The sequence below is a fragment of the Olea europaea genome, chromosome 6, assembly GCF_002742605.1.
Source record: "Olea europaea var. sylvestris chromosome 6, O_europaea_v1, whole genome shotgun sequence".
Taxonomy (NCBI): Eukaryota; Viridiplantae; Streptophyta; class Magnoliopsida; order Lamiales; family Oleaceae; genus Olea; species Olea europaea.
This window is the reverse complement of record NC_036242.1, coordinates 22,992,346-23,005,973: the sequence shown is the minus strand read 5'-3', so window position 1 is coordinate 23,005,973 and position 13,628 is coordinate 22,992,346. Positions and strand designations below refer to the sequence as shown.

At 36.5% G+C, this 13,628-nt stretch overlaps 1 protein-coding gene across 1 annotated transcript; it reads left to right on the top strand.

Annotated features, from left to right (window-relative positions):
• The first annotated feature begins 11,242 nt into the window (after positions 1–11,242).
• On the top strand, positions 11,243–13,261 carry LOC111396535 (transcription factor MYB106-like). Its single transcript, XM_023022949.1, has 4 exons — positions 11,243–11,432; positions 11,629–11,758; positions 12,312–12,527; positions 12,610–13,261. The coding sequence occupies exons 1-4, from the start codon at positions 11,300–11,302 to the stop codon at positions 13,142–13,144; spliced, it is 1,014 nt and encodes a 337-aa protein (XP_022878717.1). The 5' UTR covers positions 11,243–11,299; the 3' UTR covers positions 13,145–13,261.
• The last annotated feature ends 367 nt before the right edge of the window (positions 13,262–13,628 follow it).

Sequence of the window (13,628 nt, the reverse complement as noted above, 5' to 3'; positions counted from 1 at the left end):
ATTGGCAAAAGAATAATCAAGGAGTCTTGAATGAGTTCTAAACAACAAAAGCAAATTACCGATATTCAGGCCTTCAAAGCCAAATTAATGACTTTCAATAAAGAATGCAAGGACAAGACAAAAGAAGAGGCAGCCCTGAAAGCGTTGAAAGACAAATTAGCAGTATTCGAATTGGAACAAAGTATTGGCCGAGAAGTCAACAAGGTGGATTGTTTAGAAGAAGAAGTTTTTACAAGGGAGCTGGACGATGAAGTGATACGGATCATCAAACTTGGATATGCTCAAGCACAAGACCCTCTGATTAAAGTAAATATTGGCAATGAAGGAGAAGATCATCCAACATTCATCAGTCAGATGCTCGATCAAGATGTTAGTGATAAATTAATCGCTTTGTTAAAGGAGAATAAAGATTGTTTTGCTTGGGAATATGAACAAATGCCTGGTTTAGATAGAGACTTGGTGGAACATAGATTACCAACTAAGCATAATTTTAAACCTCATAGGCAACTTCCCAGACGTTTTGCTCCTAATGTACTCCCTGAGATTATGAAAGAGATAGAGCAATTATTAAAAGTAGGCTTTATTAGAACAGCAAGGTATGTTGAATGGTTGTCCAATATCGTGTCAGTACTAAAAAAGAATGGTAAACTAAGGTTGTGCATAGACTTTAGGAATTTAAATATAGCCACACCCAAAGATGAGCATCCAATGCCCACGGTAGATTCTTTAATAGACTCAACTACCGGACACGTCATGTATTCTTTCATGGATGGGTATTCAGAATACAATCAAATTTATATAGCTGAGGAAGACATACACAAAACTGCCTTTAGATGCCCTGGGTCTCTAGGATATTTTAAATGGGTAGTTATGCCTTTCGGCCTGAAAAATGCAGGAGCAACTTATCAAAGGGCAATGAATTTAATTTTTTATGATATGATAGGCAAGTTTGTTGAAGTGTATGTAGATGATATAGTGGTCAAATCCATTAAGGAAGAGGACCATTTCAAACAGTTAAAATGTTCATTTGAGTGAATGAAACAATATAAGCTAAAATTGAATCCCTTGAAATGTGCATTTGGTGTTAATGCGGGGAACTTTCTTGGTTTCTTGGTACACAAAAGAGGGATTGAACTTGATAAAAATAAAGCGAAGGCCATTCTAGAGGCTAAACCACCTAACAACAAAAAAGAATTGTAAAGGTTTCTAGGCCAAGTAAACTTTTTAAGACGCTTTATTTCTAACTGTACATGGTGAACTAAAGTCTTTTCGCCACTTTTAAAGCTGAAAAATTAGGACAAATTCGTCTGGAAAGAAGAACATCAAAAGGTTTTTGAAAGCCTGAAGACATATTTATCAAGTCCACCAGTGTTGGTGTCACCAATCTAAGGACGGCCAATGAAAGTGTATGTATCGGTTGAAAGAGAATCAATAGTTGGAATGGTCGCGCAAGAAGACCAATTTGGTGAAGAGAGGGTGATTTACTACTTGAGTAGACGGTTAACAAAATGTGAATATAATTACTCTGCTATCGAAAAATTATATCTTGTATTGTATTTCACATGTACAAAATTAAGGACTTATTTACGGCCCGTAACCATTTATTTGATTTCTAGAATAAATTTGGTTAGGTATATGTTCTCTCGCCCTATTTTACACCAAAGGATAGGTCTTTAGACGTTAGCTTTATCAGAATTCAAAATACAATACATACCCCAAAAGGCAGTAAAAAATCAGGCTTTGTCTAATTTTCTAGCCGATCATCCATGCCTTGACATGCATGAAGAAAATGAATTAGAAATCAATTCGTTCGAACTAAAACCTTGAGTGTTGTATTTTGATAGGTCAAAAACCTCTACAAGTGCAGGAGTAGGAGTAGCATTGATAAATCCTTTAGGGATTTGCTACAAGTTCGCATTCACTTTGGATAGGATGTGCACCAACAATCAGGCCGAATATGAAAGCTTAATCATGGGCCTAGAACTAATGATAGATATAGGGGTAAAGAACGTAATCATTAGAGGCGATTCTCAATTGGTAACTCACCAATTGATTGGTGATTTTAAATGCCAAAGTGATTCCATCATGAGTCAATATGAAATCGCCCAAGAATTGTTAGAAGAATTCGACCAAGTAGAACTTCAATGCGTTAATAGGATATATAATGGCGTGGCAAATGAGTTGGCCCAGATGGCCTCAGGGTACTCAAAGGTTTTAAATTGGAAGTCTACTTGTGAGTATGAAACCATATTGCCCGTGATCCAAAGAAGGGCGAGAAGGATTGAACTTCATTGCATACAAGATGGAGATGCAATGGATTGGAGAACAGAGATTAAAAGGTTCCTTAAAAAACCCAATGAAGGAAATAATAGAAAAATAAAGCTGCGTTTGCTAAACTATACACTAATAGATGAAGAGTTGTTTAAGAAATGCTCTGATGGTATATTGCTAAAATGTGTAAGTTTGCAAGAAGCCAGGACGATCATGACTGAAGTGCATGAAGGGATATATAGAGCTCACCAAGCTGGCTAAAGGATGTGATGGTTAATTATTAGGAGTGGATATTTTGACCAAAGATGGGAGAATTATGTGTTCAGTATGCAAAGAGTTGTTTAGCATGCCAAAAGCATGGTCCAATACAAAGGGCGCCATCACGAGAGATGACACCTATTATTAAACCTTGGTCGTTTAAGAGTTGGGCGATAGACCCGATAGGGAAGATTTATCCCCCATCGTTTAAGTAACATACTTTTGTTATAGTTGCAACTGATTATTTCACTAAGTGGGTAGATGCTGTACCTTTAAAGGAGATCACCCAAAAGAATGTCATAGAATTTATCCGTGATCACATCATTTATAGATTTGGAATTCCACAAACTTTGATGGTAGATCACGGAACATTTTTGAATGGGGATCAAGTGAATAAATTCTTGAGCGAGTTTGGGGTTAAATTAGTGAACTCCACACCATATTACGCTCAATCCAACGGACAAGCAGAATCTTCTAATAAGATTCTAAAAATATTATAAAAAAAATAATAGATGAAAATGCCAGAAATTGGCAGGAATGTCTAAACAAGGCCTTATGGGCTTATAGGACGTCGCTTCGGTCAAGTACAAAAATTACTCCTTTCCAACTTACTTATGGACAAGAGGCCATTTTGCCTATGGAAATCAACGTGCAATCGATCAGAGTGTGTTTGCAACACAAGTTAAGTGGTGATGAGTATACCGAATCACTAGTTCAAAACTTATTGGAGTTGGACGAATTAAAGTTAGACGTCCTAGATAGATTGCAGGTTCAAAAACGAAGAATGGCTCAATTTTATAATAAAAAAGTTATAGCCAAGTCGTTCAGCCTGGGCAAATTGATTTGCAAAACAGTACTCCCTTTGGATAGCAAAGATCTAACGTATGGCAAATGGTCGCCCAATTGGGAAGGACCATATAAAGTAAATAATGTGTTGCCTAATGGAGCCTATCATTTGGAAGATTTAGACGGCACCAAGCACATAAGGTTTATTAATGGCAAGTATTTAAAAAAATATGTTCCTTCCTTATGGGAAAATGAACAAATAAAAGTATAATCAAAGCGCATTGAACGATCGTAGAGTAAAAAGGGCTAGAGCGAAATACGTTCAAATAAATTCCTTTATTATCAAACGTTCATTACAAAGCTGCAAAATACAAGATGCTAAATGCTCTATAAACTACAATTAAGAGCAAACTAATCTCTCGGTCGATCGTCGAGTAAGGGGGTGTACTGGCCTTGATCGCCATCCCGATCGCACCGCTGTAAAGGCAACTAGAGAGGCCAAGAAGCATTCTCAGTAAGCAGAAAGGAAGATGAAGGGCCTTCGCATCGTCTTCCTAAATGCATCGCTGCAATGACGGGCAAGGAAGCTGAGAAGCACTCTCAGCAAGCAAGGTGGCTTGCAGGCGCCCTAAAAAATTATTTTCCATTATCGAACTCCCTGTAAGGAACATGGAGACGATGGGAAGAATTTCGCTGGCCAAAGAATATTTCCTATATCTCCCATACCAAATGTGACATCAAGAAAGATGGCAAAATGGGGGGATCAGATGATCCATTTCCATGAAAAACGAAGGTTTTGGATTGACTGTCAAAATGCCAAACAATGGCAACAAATTGGTTTTTTGAAGGAGAAAATGGAAATGAAGATGGAAAGTGTGAAGTATACGTGCATTTATAGGAAGGTGAAGGTGAAGAGATAGAATATGAACAGCCACATTCATGCCTAGCAAATGGAATCATGTGGCCCAAAGTCTTGGGAAAAGAGGCAGAAATATCAAGAGAAAATGTGCAAATAATTTTAGCATAAAGCAGTTAAATGCTTGAGCGATTGGCGATTAAAAGACAAACGTCAATAAATACACAAGAAGCTAAAATAGTTATTCATTAACAATGATGACTGCTGTTATGATCAAAATTAGCAATGAATGTCAGTACAAGATTACAAAGGGAAAGTCAATACGAAATTACAAAAAGAAAAAGTTAAGGCATTATATGTCTTAATTACAATTCGCCCCATATCAAACGAATTCTTTCCCTAAGTCTCCCCCAGTCCTCGCTCTGCCGAGAAGAAGTGATATTCAATTCAATCACAACATCATCATCAACTTCCAGCTTCTTGTACTGCTCGACCAAAGACTTAGTTCGCTCAATTCCTTGGGAGGCATTACGCTTTTTAGCTGCCATTCTCGCCTTGCAGTCGTCCATCTTGGCTTGAAGCTCCTTCATCTGTGTAGCCAAACTAGTCATCAAAGAGTCTTCAATCATGACTTCAGAAGAGATTTCTTTCAATTCGTCTTCAGCTTTGTTGATCTCCAGAAGTAAGGACTCTTTTTCAGATACAACACAAAGATATTGAGTACTTTTGGCCTTCAGTTTAACATTTTTGGCCAGCAAGGAGAGGACCTCGGAATGGACAACTTTCAACGTCGCTTTAAAATCAGCAGAAAGATTGAGCGACGAAAGTGTCAGTGCTTGCTCCAATTTCGCATTCAAATGCTCAAACTTATCCTTATGCTTGGTAGTACTAGCCTTACTGATGTTCATATCCATGAAGGACACATACTCAAATATCGACTGCTTGAGGAACTTCATATCTTCTTCTGAAGAAGCAGAAGGACGACTGGCTAAAACAGGGCGAGATGTCTTGACTTGCCCCCAAGAAGTGAACAAGTCTTGGATGGAACGCATAATTTTATCAGCATCCTGCAAAGAAAGTTACCAACATTGAAGGTTTTCACTACACTAAACAAAGTGAAAGTAAAGGTAAAGCAAAGATTACCTCATCAGCAATCTTGGAAGGTGGCATGTCCCCAGCCAAATCTACCACCTGTGGCTCCACCATTCGTGAGGACTTCCCCTTGTCTAAGCGAGAAGAACTTGTCGCAACGGGCAGACTCATGGGAGCATCTGCAGAACTTAAAAAGCAATAAATCAAAAACCAATAGCACAAGCAAAGATGAAGCATCAAAAAATGAATTACCTTCTGCTTCGACGTTTGGGGGGTCGACACCCTGGGAAGAAGGTGGCTCACCCATTGGTTGTGATGAAGATTCGGGGACTGAAGATTTCTCTTTAACCGTAGTCCCTTCATCAGCTGGTTTGGACGAAGCAGCCTCAGCAGAGGATGATGGAGCAGGAACTGCCAACACCAAAGCCTTCAAAGGAAAGGCTGAACTTTTCTGAGAAATCCAAATAAACCATCAGCACATAGAAAAGCTTCAAGTATGGAAAGGTATGCTTGTGAGTAAACCAATTTAATTACCTTCCTCCTAACGATGAGAGGGGTGTAATCATCATCATCATCCTCCAAAATAGGAGATGCTGAGGCTGGCCGTTTGCGGCTTCAGGCACTTTTAGATGCAGTGGGCTTGGCAGGAAGAGAAGTCGATGGACGAGCAGACTGTTTAGCACGAGCAGGGGAAAAGGGACTCCTAATGGACACAGGAGTGACCAAACAGGAGAGGTGGAAGAAATGTTTGGCTGGTCCAGTGAATGGAAAACACGATTAGCATCAGTCGCAAACAATCTGCACTTCACTAACGGCCAGAGTCGTTCAAAAAGAGGATGGATGGCACGGCTAGGATTGAAAGGGGCTAATGAAAAGTTGCTCGTCAAAAGAATATTACGAGCATTTATAGCTTCTGCCTCTACCTTATTAATGGTGTGGAAGCAGTCTATTAAATTTCTTGAATAGCAAGGGGGAACGGGCCAAGTTTGGCTAAAGCCAAGTTGGCGAGCAAAAAATTGGGGAGCGTATATTTCAACCCCAGCTTTGGCATTGGTTCCAGTCAAAATATCATGGAACAACTCCCTCTCGGTCAAAAACTGAATCCAAATGAACAGAGAAGTGCTCGTACTATCCATAGTGGATGGAGGTTGCACATAATCCGGAGTCAAAAAGGAAGGAAAAGGAAAGAAGGAAGGGATTGAATCCAAAGTATAAAAGAATGAAAAAATGTCCCTTCTGGACATATTTACAGGAGTCAGGGGATCAATGGCTAGCCCATAGCAGCTAGCAGAAGGATTGGGAAAGGATGGAGCACCGAGCGATGGGAAATAGGCTCTCAACCACATTTGAGTGAACCAAAGAGGCCCACTGCCAGTGGGAGATGCACCATTCTTCAATTGGGATTGAAAAGAAGCCATGCCTCTATAGAGGGCAGTTAAAAAGAAAGAACACAAATTTAGAGGCCTACCACGCGCCAACTCGTGCGCTATGGGTAAATAGCTCATGGAGGGCTTCAGGCTTGGTACACATAAAATGTGTTTACAAAGCCAAACCTAAAGAAAGGCCACACGCTCAGCATGGGAAGGCTTAGCGCTCGAGTGGTTATGACGGGTTTGCAGGCTTGAATAAGACTCGGTGAGTTTTTTATCAAATTTTGGGGCGATACCAGAAATCAAAATACCAGGAAAAATGGTATCACCCAAAGGTGGCAAATTTATTAGGGCCCCAACATCCCTTAAGGTAATGGACATGGGACCAAGAGAAAAAACAAAAGTAATATACTCGGAAGACCAAAAACTTAAAGTGATTGGAAAAAGTGCTGGGTCAAAAATTGGGGGTTGAAGAGAGATTTCTAACAAATCAGAAAACCTAGCACTATCAAAAATTGCCTTAGTAGGACCATGGTCCACAAGGCGAGCATGCCATATATGAAAAACGATATCAGATTTAGGCCAAGTGCGAATACCTCTTTCGCGAAACGGCCTCAGCGGCAAAGAGTTTAGAAATGAAGGGCCCTGAGTACAAGGGAACAGCTGACCGACCGCCGCTTATTCGATGGCTTCGGCGTTGTTAAATGAAGGACTTAGATAGAACTCATTGAGTTCAACATTGGCTGGTGCAAGGAAGTTCAGATTTATATATGGCCGAGTGAGAAGTTTCTGGAAGTCTTCGAAACTGAAGGAGTCACCAGACTGGGATTGTGAAGCAGCTATTAGGAACGAAATAGAGTTTATCGAAGTTACGTAGCAGAGAAGCAAGAAGATGAACAGTAATATTGCGAGAGAAAAGCGCGAAACAATGAGGCGTGATTTAGTGGTGCAGTGAAATGGCGTGTATTTGGGGGTTATAAGGGTTTGCAAACGTCGCACCTTTTCAGGCTATGGAAGAAAACAATGATTGAAATTTTTGGAAATTTCGAATGTTGCTGGGAAACACAAAGTGAATATGGCAAAAATTAATAATTGGTATTAATTCTGCCATATTGGGGGGTAATTGTTGACACACAAAAAGTTCAGCCCAAATTGAATAGCCCAAGGAATGAAGCCCAATTGGAGGATCCCCAAATCAGATAGCCCAAAGAACAGTCCAATCAGGCAATTCAAGATAAAGGCCCAAATAGGGAAGCCCATGAACGCGGTAATACCATCGTCTAAGCTTGCAAGTCGCCCAAGATTTGAGCGAATAGATTGTCATACAGTCGTCCAGAGCTGTGACCCTGTTCTCGCCCAAACTTTCGAGTCGCCCAAGATCTTAGCAAACATAAGATGTTATGGTTACCCAAAAGTGCAGTTAATGAAGCAGTTATTGAATAGCCCTATCACGTTCTACGATTCAAGGAATTCAATTGAAGACGGTTGACCGACAAAAGGTAATGATAGCAGTTAGAAAAGGTAGTTCCATGACAAGTTGGCCACAACAAAGAAAGTGAACAGTTATAGAGGATCAAGCAGTTTTTAAGCGGTTGATCACGAAAATATTATTCAGGGAGTATAAAAGGAAGAAAAGATATAGAGCAAAAGACCCCGAATCAAATACTCTCAAACAAAGAATATGTAACTTTCAATTTCTTAGTTTAGATTTAAACACTTCTTTTCAGTAACTCGTGTGCTTGCGCCCCTTGGAGGCATTCTGTTTTTATTTTCCAATTGTAAAGTCATCGCCAATAAAAACACCCCTTTTTGGGACTTTGTCTCAAGAGATTTGTTCCTTACACAATCGTCTGATCCCTTTTTAATTGTTAGCGACTAACCCCCGCGAAACAGATACTGGGATGTACTTACAAGTCAAAATTATGTCCCTATTTTGTTATATAAAAATCAAATTTTCAGTATAATTTGAATAAAGTTGATGGTATGTGTGGTTGAAAAAATTGTAAATCCTACAAAATATGTCATTAAAATTAATTATTGATTTTGACTTAGATTTAATCATATTTTTTTAGCTAAATCAAACATTGACACTTATACTGGAATGTATGATTGAAACTAGAATTCACCAGCGTTGAGTACTTTTGCACATATTACATTGATTAAAGATCATTAATCTAAAGTAGGTATGGGCAAAAAAAATAATAATAATAATAAATAAATAAATAAATAAAAAAAGATAAATTGACCAAACCAATCGAATTGAACTAGCTCGGGTTGGTTTTAGGTCAGTTTGACACATAAAATAGGTTTAATTTAGGTTTTTTTATTTTTATTTTTAATAAAAAAAAACACAATGGCTTGAAGCCTCAAACCTCTAGTTAATCAAACCGACCCAATCCATTTACTTTTTTATCTTTTTGTAAGAAAAATAAAAATTAAAAAGATAAGCCTTAATCTCATAATTATAACTCGATTCCCTCTAATTTATGATATAGTCAATAAGTAATGGTACTAAAAATTTCATTTCACAAACTCATTATGTTATATATAACAATTTTTCCTTATTCGGGCAGTTAAATTACATAATGCATAAAAAATAAATAAAAAAAATTCTTAAGATTTCTGTAGATTGTCTCTATTAACTTCATTATGTTGGTTAGTCAATGGTTCTTGAAATATAAAATTATTTTAGTTCTTGAAATTTAAGTGTTTCCAAAACTATGACAAATTTTTTTAGAAAAATTCAATTTGGGCTAAAAATCCAAACCTACTAATCGAACCAATTCAAATCGGTTTAATTCAGTTTAAGAGTTAGAATGAGTTGGTTTGAATTTAAATTCACCCAAACCGACTAATTTAGTTTTGGTTTCGATTTTAGGTTAGAGTTGATATTGACCCATACTAAACCGTGTCCAACCCCAGGCAAATTTATTTATGACAATTATATTTTAACTCTAGTATCAATCGGTAGTTCAATCAATAACTATGCTATAATATGATTTCAATAGGTAACTGAAGATCATTAATCTAAAAAGGTAAATTTATTTATGGCAATTATATTTTAATTCTAGTATCAAGGTAATCGTAGTTCAATCAATAATTACACATTAATAAGATTTCAATAGATAACTACTATTTGATTTGATTTCAATCAAATAACATTATTTTATTTTGATTTCAATTAAGTTAACTTTGTTGAATTTCACTAACGAAATTTGATGGCTTAACAGTTAATAAATAATGATTAGCACACTTAACGATTAGTTGCTGATGTAAATATGGCATGCATCATTTATTAACTACAACGTCATTAATTTTCATATATCCAAGTGACATAATTAGAAGGAGTTATCCAATTGAAATGAAATTAGAGTGTAGCAATTTGATTGAACAAAATTAAAATATGATTACTCGATAAACACTGAGTAAAAGTATGATCTATAACTTAATTAACTGAATACTCTAATTGCAAATCAACATTACTTCTTGATTCAATCAAATTATATTGATAAGTTTTGTAGTAATTAGTTAAAGGGAAGCGTTCACCCTGCCAACTTTTTTGATAAATTGTTTTGACAAAAAATATTACCGCTAATTTAAGTCAATCTAGCGGATTAAATTAAATTAAGTAAAATCATTTAAAATTTAATAACAAAAGTGCTTCTCAATGATTTTAAATATAAGCATAAAATCCAGAATCCTGATGTTCGAAGGGCAGTAGAAGAAATATGGAGTTTGAAGGTAGAAAGAAATAAGAGAATATTAACATAAAATTCAGATTCATTTTTTCTATAATTTAGAAATTGGCCAACCCAATTCCCAATACCTCTTACCTCTAGCCACCTAAATCTATGTACTCATCTCCCTTCTATTATATAAACCGTGCAGATTCACACAGGGAGAGAGTTTAATTATTCTGAAAATGTGTACGTATAGCGAGAGGGGGAAGGGATAGGCGAATTTAGGTGAGGTGGGGTGGGTGGGGCCAATTTTTTATTTTTGAAATATTTCAAGTAAATGAATCTGGACCTTTAAATAGATTTAAATGAAGGACTGAGATTTTTTAAATTCATTTGTCAAAAAATTATGCAGGAGGAATGCTTCCTTAGTTAAATACGTGTGCTATGAGGTAAAATTGTCCTAAAATCCTTTGTACTAAACAGCAAGAATATGGTACTTACCAAAATCAATAAATCCTGGTGTAACTACTCTCACCAGACCACCCAACTGTATAAAATGAATAGTGGTTTTATGAACCCTTACTTCCTTGTACACCAAGAATAATTTTATCAAAATTCATCATGACAATATTTTCATCTATTTTTGTTTCCTTGTTCTTAATTTTGTTTAGTGTAAAATACAAGATTTGGACTATCATGGCAATCTCAAAATTCAAAAGTTTACAGCCTCCAACTTCTTACTGCAAGAGTGTGAGGGATTTTGGAAAAATGATTTCGTAGAATTTCCACATGCGTGCGTTTTAGGAGGAATCAATGTATAGTACTAGATGGCGAGAACTCGTACCAGAAAATTAAATTATACGTCTTTATATATCACCCCATAGGTTTCCCACATGTCACTCATCCTTCTCCATTCTCTCTAGGGTTTTTCCTGTGCTATATATCAATTCTTTTTTCCATTTTTAACAATTGAAGATTTCTTTGAAATGGGCAGGTCCCCTTGCTGCGAGAAAGTAGGCTTAAAAAAAGGGACATGGACAGCAGAGGAAGACCAAAAGCTTTTGGCTTACATTGAAGAACATGGCTATGGAAGTTGGAAAACCCTCCCAGCACGAGCTGGTAATTATATGAATTTCTTACTTGTGTGCTATAAATCGAAAATATATACATGATTGAGCTTCAAATATATATATATATATATATATATATATATATATATATATATGGCATGAATGTTAGAGTCTCCTATAAAAGTAGTAAGATCCACAACATTTCTTGACTTACAGAAAAATTTTTGGTCACTTGGCATATATAGGGCTTCAGAGATGTGGTAAAAGTTGCAGATTAAGATGGGCAAACTATTTGAGGCCTGATATTAAGAGAGGAAAGTTCAGCTTACAGGAAGAGCAAACCATCATTCAACTACATGCTCTTCTTGGAAACAGGTAATAATTATCTGATAGTGATAATTATTGGTCATGATCCAAATTTGTCTGAAACCAAAATAATTCCCTTTGCATGGAGTTAGTTTTGCATTATTGGTCTCTCCAAAACCCCCATACACACACACAAAAAAAAAAAAAAAAAGTACTATTTCAAGATTGAATGTCTTTGCTACTCGTAATATCACTTTCTTTTCTGCGACAAAATTGAATGTTAAAGTCCACGACAAGTACATCTCCTGCGCGTATATGTACCCATCTTCACGTTGATCCACTGGCCACTGCATACAGCATATATATATATATATATATATATGTTCACACCTATGTACCACAATAAATTTCTTCACCAAAAGTCTTCCATTCTAACAAACCATTACCGGTGTAATGCTACGTGCAACCGCTCATCGAAAAAATTAAACTTCACATGATAGGCATTTAACCAATTATTAGCATATTTACTATTATTGTGCAATATACATTACAAAATAAACATCTATTTATTTAAGTATTATTGGGTACTAAACTCTTTTTAATTTGATGATTACCGTACAAGATGGTCAGTCATAGCAACTCACTTGCCAAAGAGAACCGATAATGAGATAAAGAATTACTGGAACACACATGTCAAGAAGAAATTAACCAAAATGGGAATTGATCCAGTGACTCACAAACTGAAGATCCACGCCCTCTGCACCAGTCAATCCAAATACACCGCCAATCTTAGCCACATGGCCCAATGGGAGAGCGCTCGACTTGAAGCAGAAGCCAGGTATTCCGTGTTAAGAAGCGTAACTCGGACCATTATATGTATTGCTTTACTATTTAACTTGTTTGATTTTACCTTTTACCAGGTTCATCCATGAGTCAAAACTTGTTTCCAAACCTTACCACTCTCAGTCTCAGGTGCAGCTCCTCCCCAAAGCCACTGCTCCACTGCCACTAGCACCACCTCTGCCGTCAAGGCCACCATGTTTAGATATACTTAGTGTTTGGACAGGTGAATGGACAAAGTCAGCAAAAGATATATCACCAATTTTTAATGACTTTTCCCCTACATTGAACTTCTCATCAAAGAACAAGTTCAATACCATTCCTACCACAATTGGACATACTGATAATTCATCCATCATGCCGATCGGTGACGTTGAAAATTCTCTTCATATGATCAACGGAAGAATAATGGATCCTATTAATGATTCCATTTATATTACAGATGCTTTAAATGTTCCGAGTTTTGTGGAAAGCTTTACAGATCTTCTGCCTAACATGGATGGTATCACTGACAACGATGTTGGAAGCTATGATGGGAGGTCCGAAGAGAATAAGAATTATTGGAACAATGAACTAAATTCGATGACATTGCCAATGGGTGCGCGTGTGTTCTAACAGACAAATTTTTATGATGTAATGAATTGGTGCTACACGCACTACAACATGTCAAGGAATCTATAGCATGCAAAAAAATGCTATCTATCCTATTTTATAGCATTTTTCTAAATGCTATCGTAGGTGGTGTTATTACAAGTCATGCATCTATTATAACATTTTATAAATGATGTTATAAAATGCTATAAAAAAACCTTTACATAGCATTTTATTATCGTCGTTGTTTAGTATTTATAGCATTTTTTTCGTGCAATCTTTTTTAATTTGATAGCATTTTTATTTTATAATTTTGACTTTAATAACATTCTTTGTTTGTCATGGTTACATTTTCAATAGCATTCTTTGTCCATCATAATTTTTTAATAGCATTTATTGAATATAATGTATTATCTTCAATAGCATTTTAATTATAATATATACATATTACATAGCATTCCTTAATTATCAAATGTAACTATTCAATATCATTATGTTTTGGTCTAAT

Coding starts and splice junctions, on each gene's coding strand:
- LOC111396535 (XM_023022949.1), top strand. CDS start 11,300: ATGGGCAGGTCCCCTTGCTGCGAGAAAGTAGGCTTAAAAAAAGGGACA. Junction 11,433..11,628: donor AACCCTCCCAGCACGAGCTG/GTAATTATATGA, acceptor TGGCATATATAG/GGCTTCAGAGATGTGGTAAA. Junction 11,759..12,311: donor CATGCTCTTCTTGGAAACAG/GTAATAATTATC, acceptor TTACCGTACAAG/ATGGTCAGTCATAGCAACTC.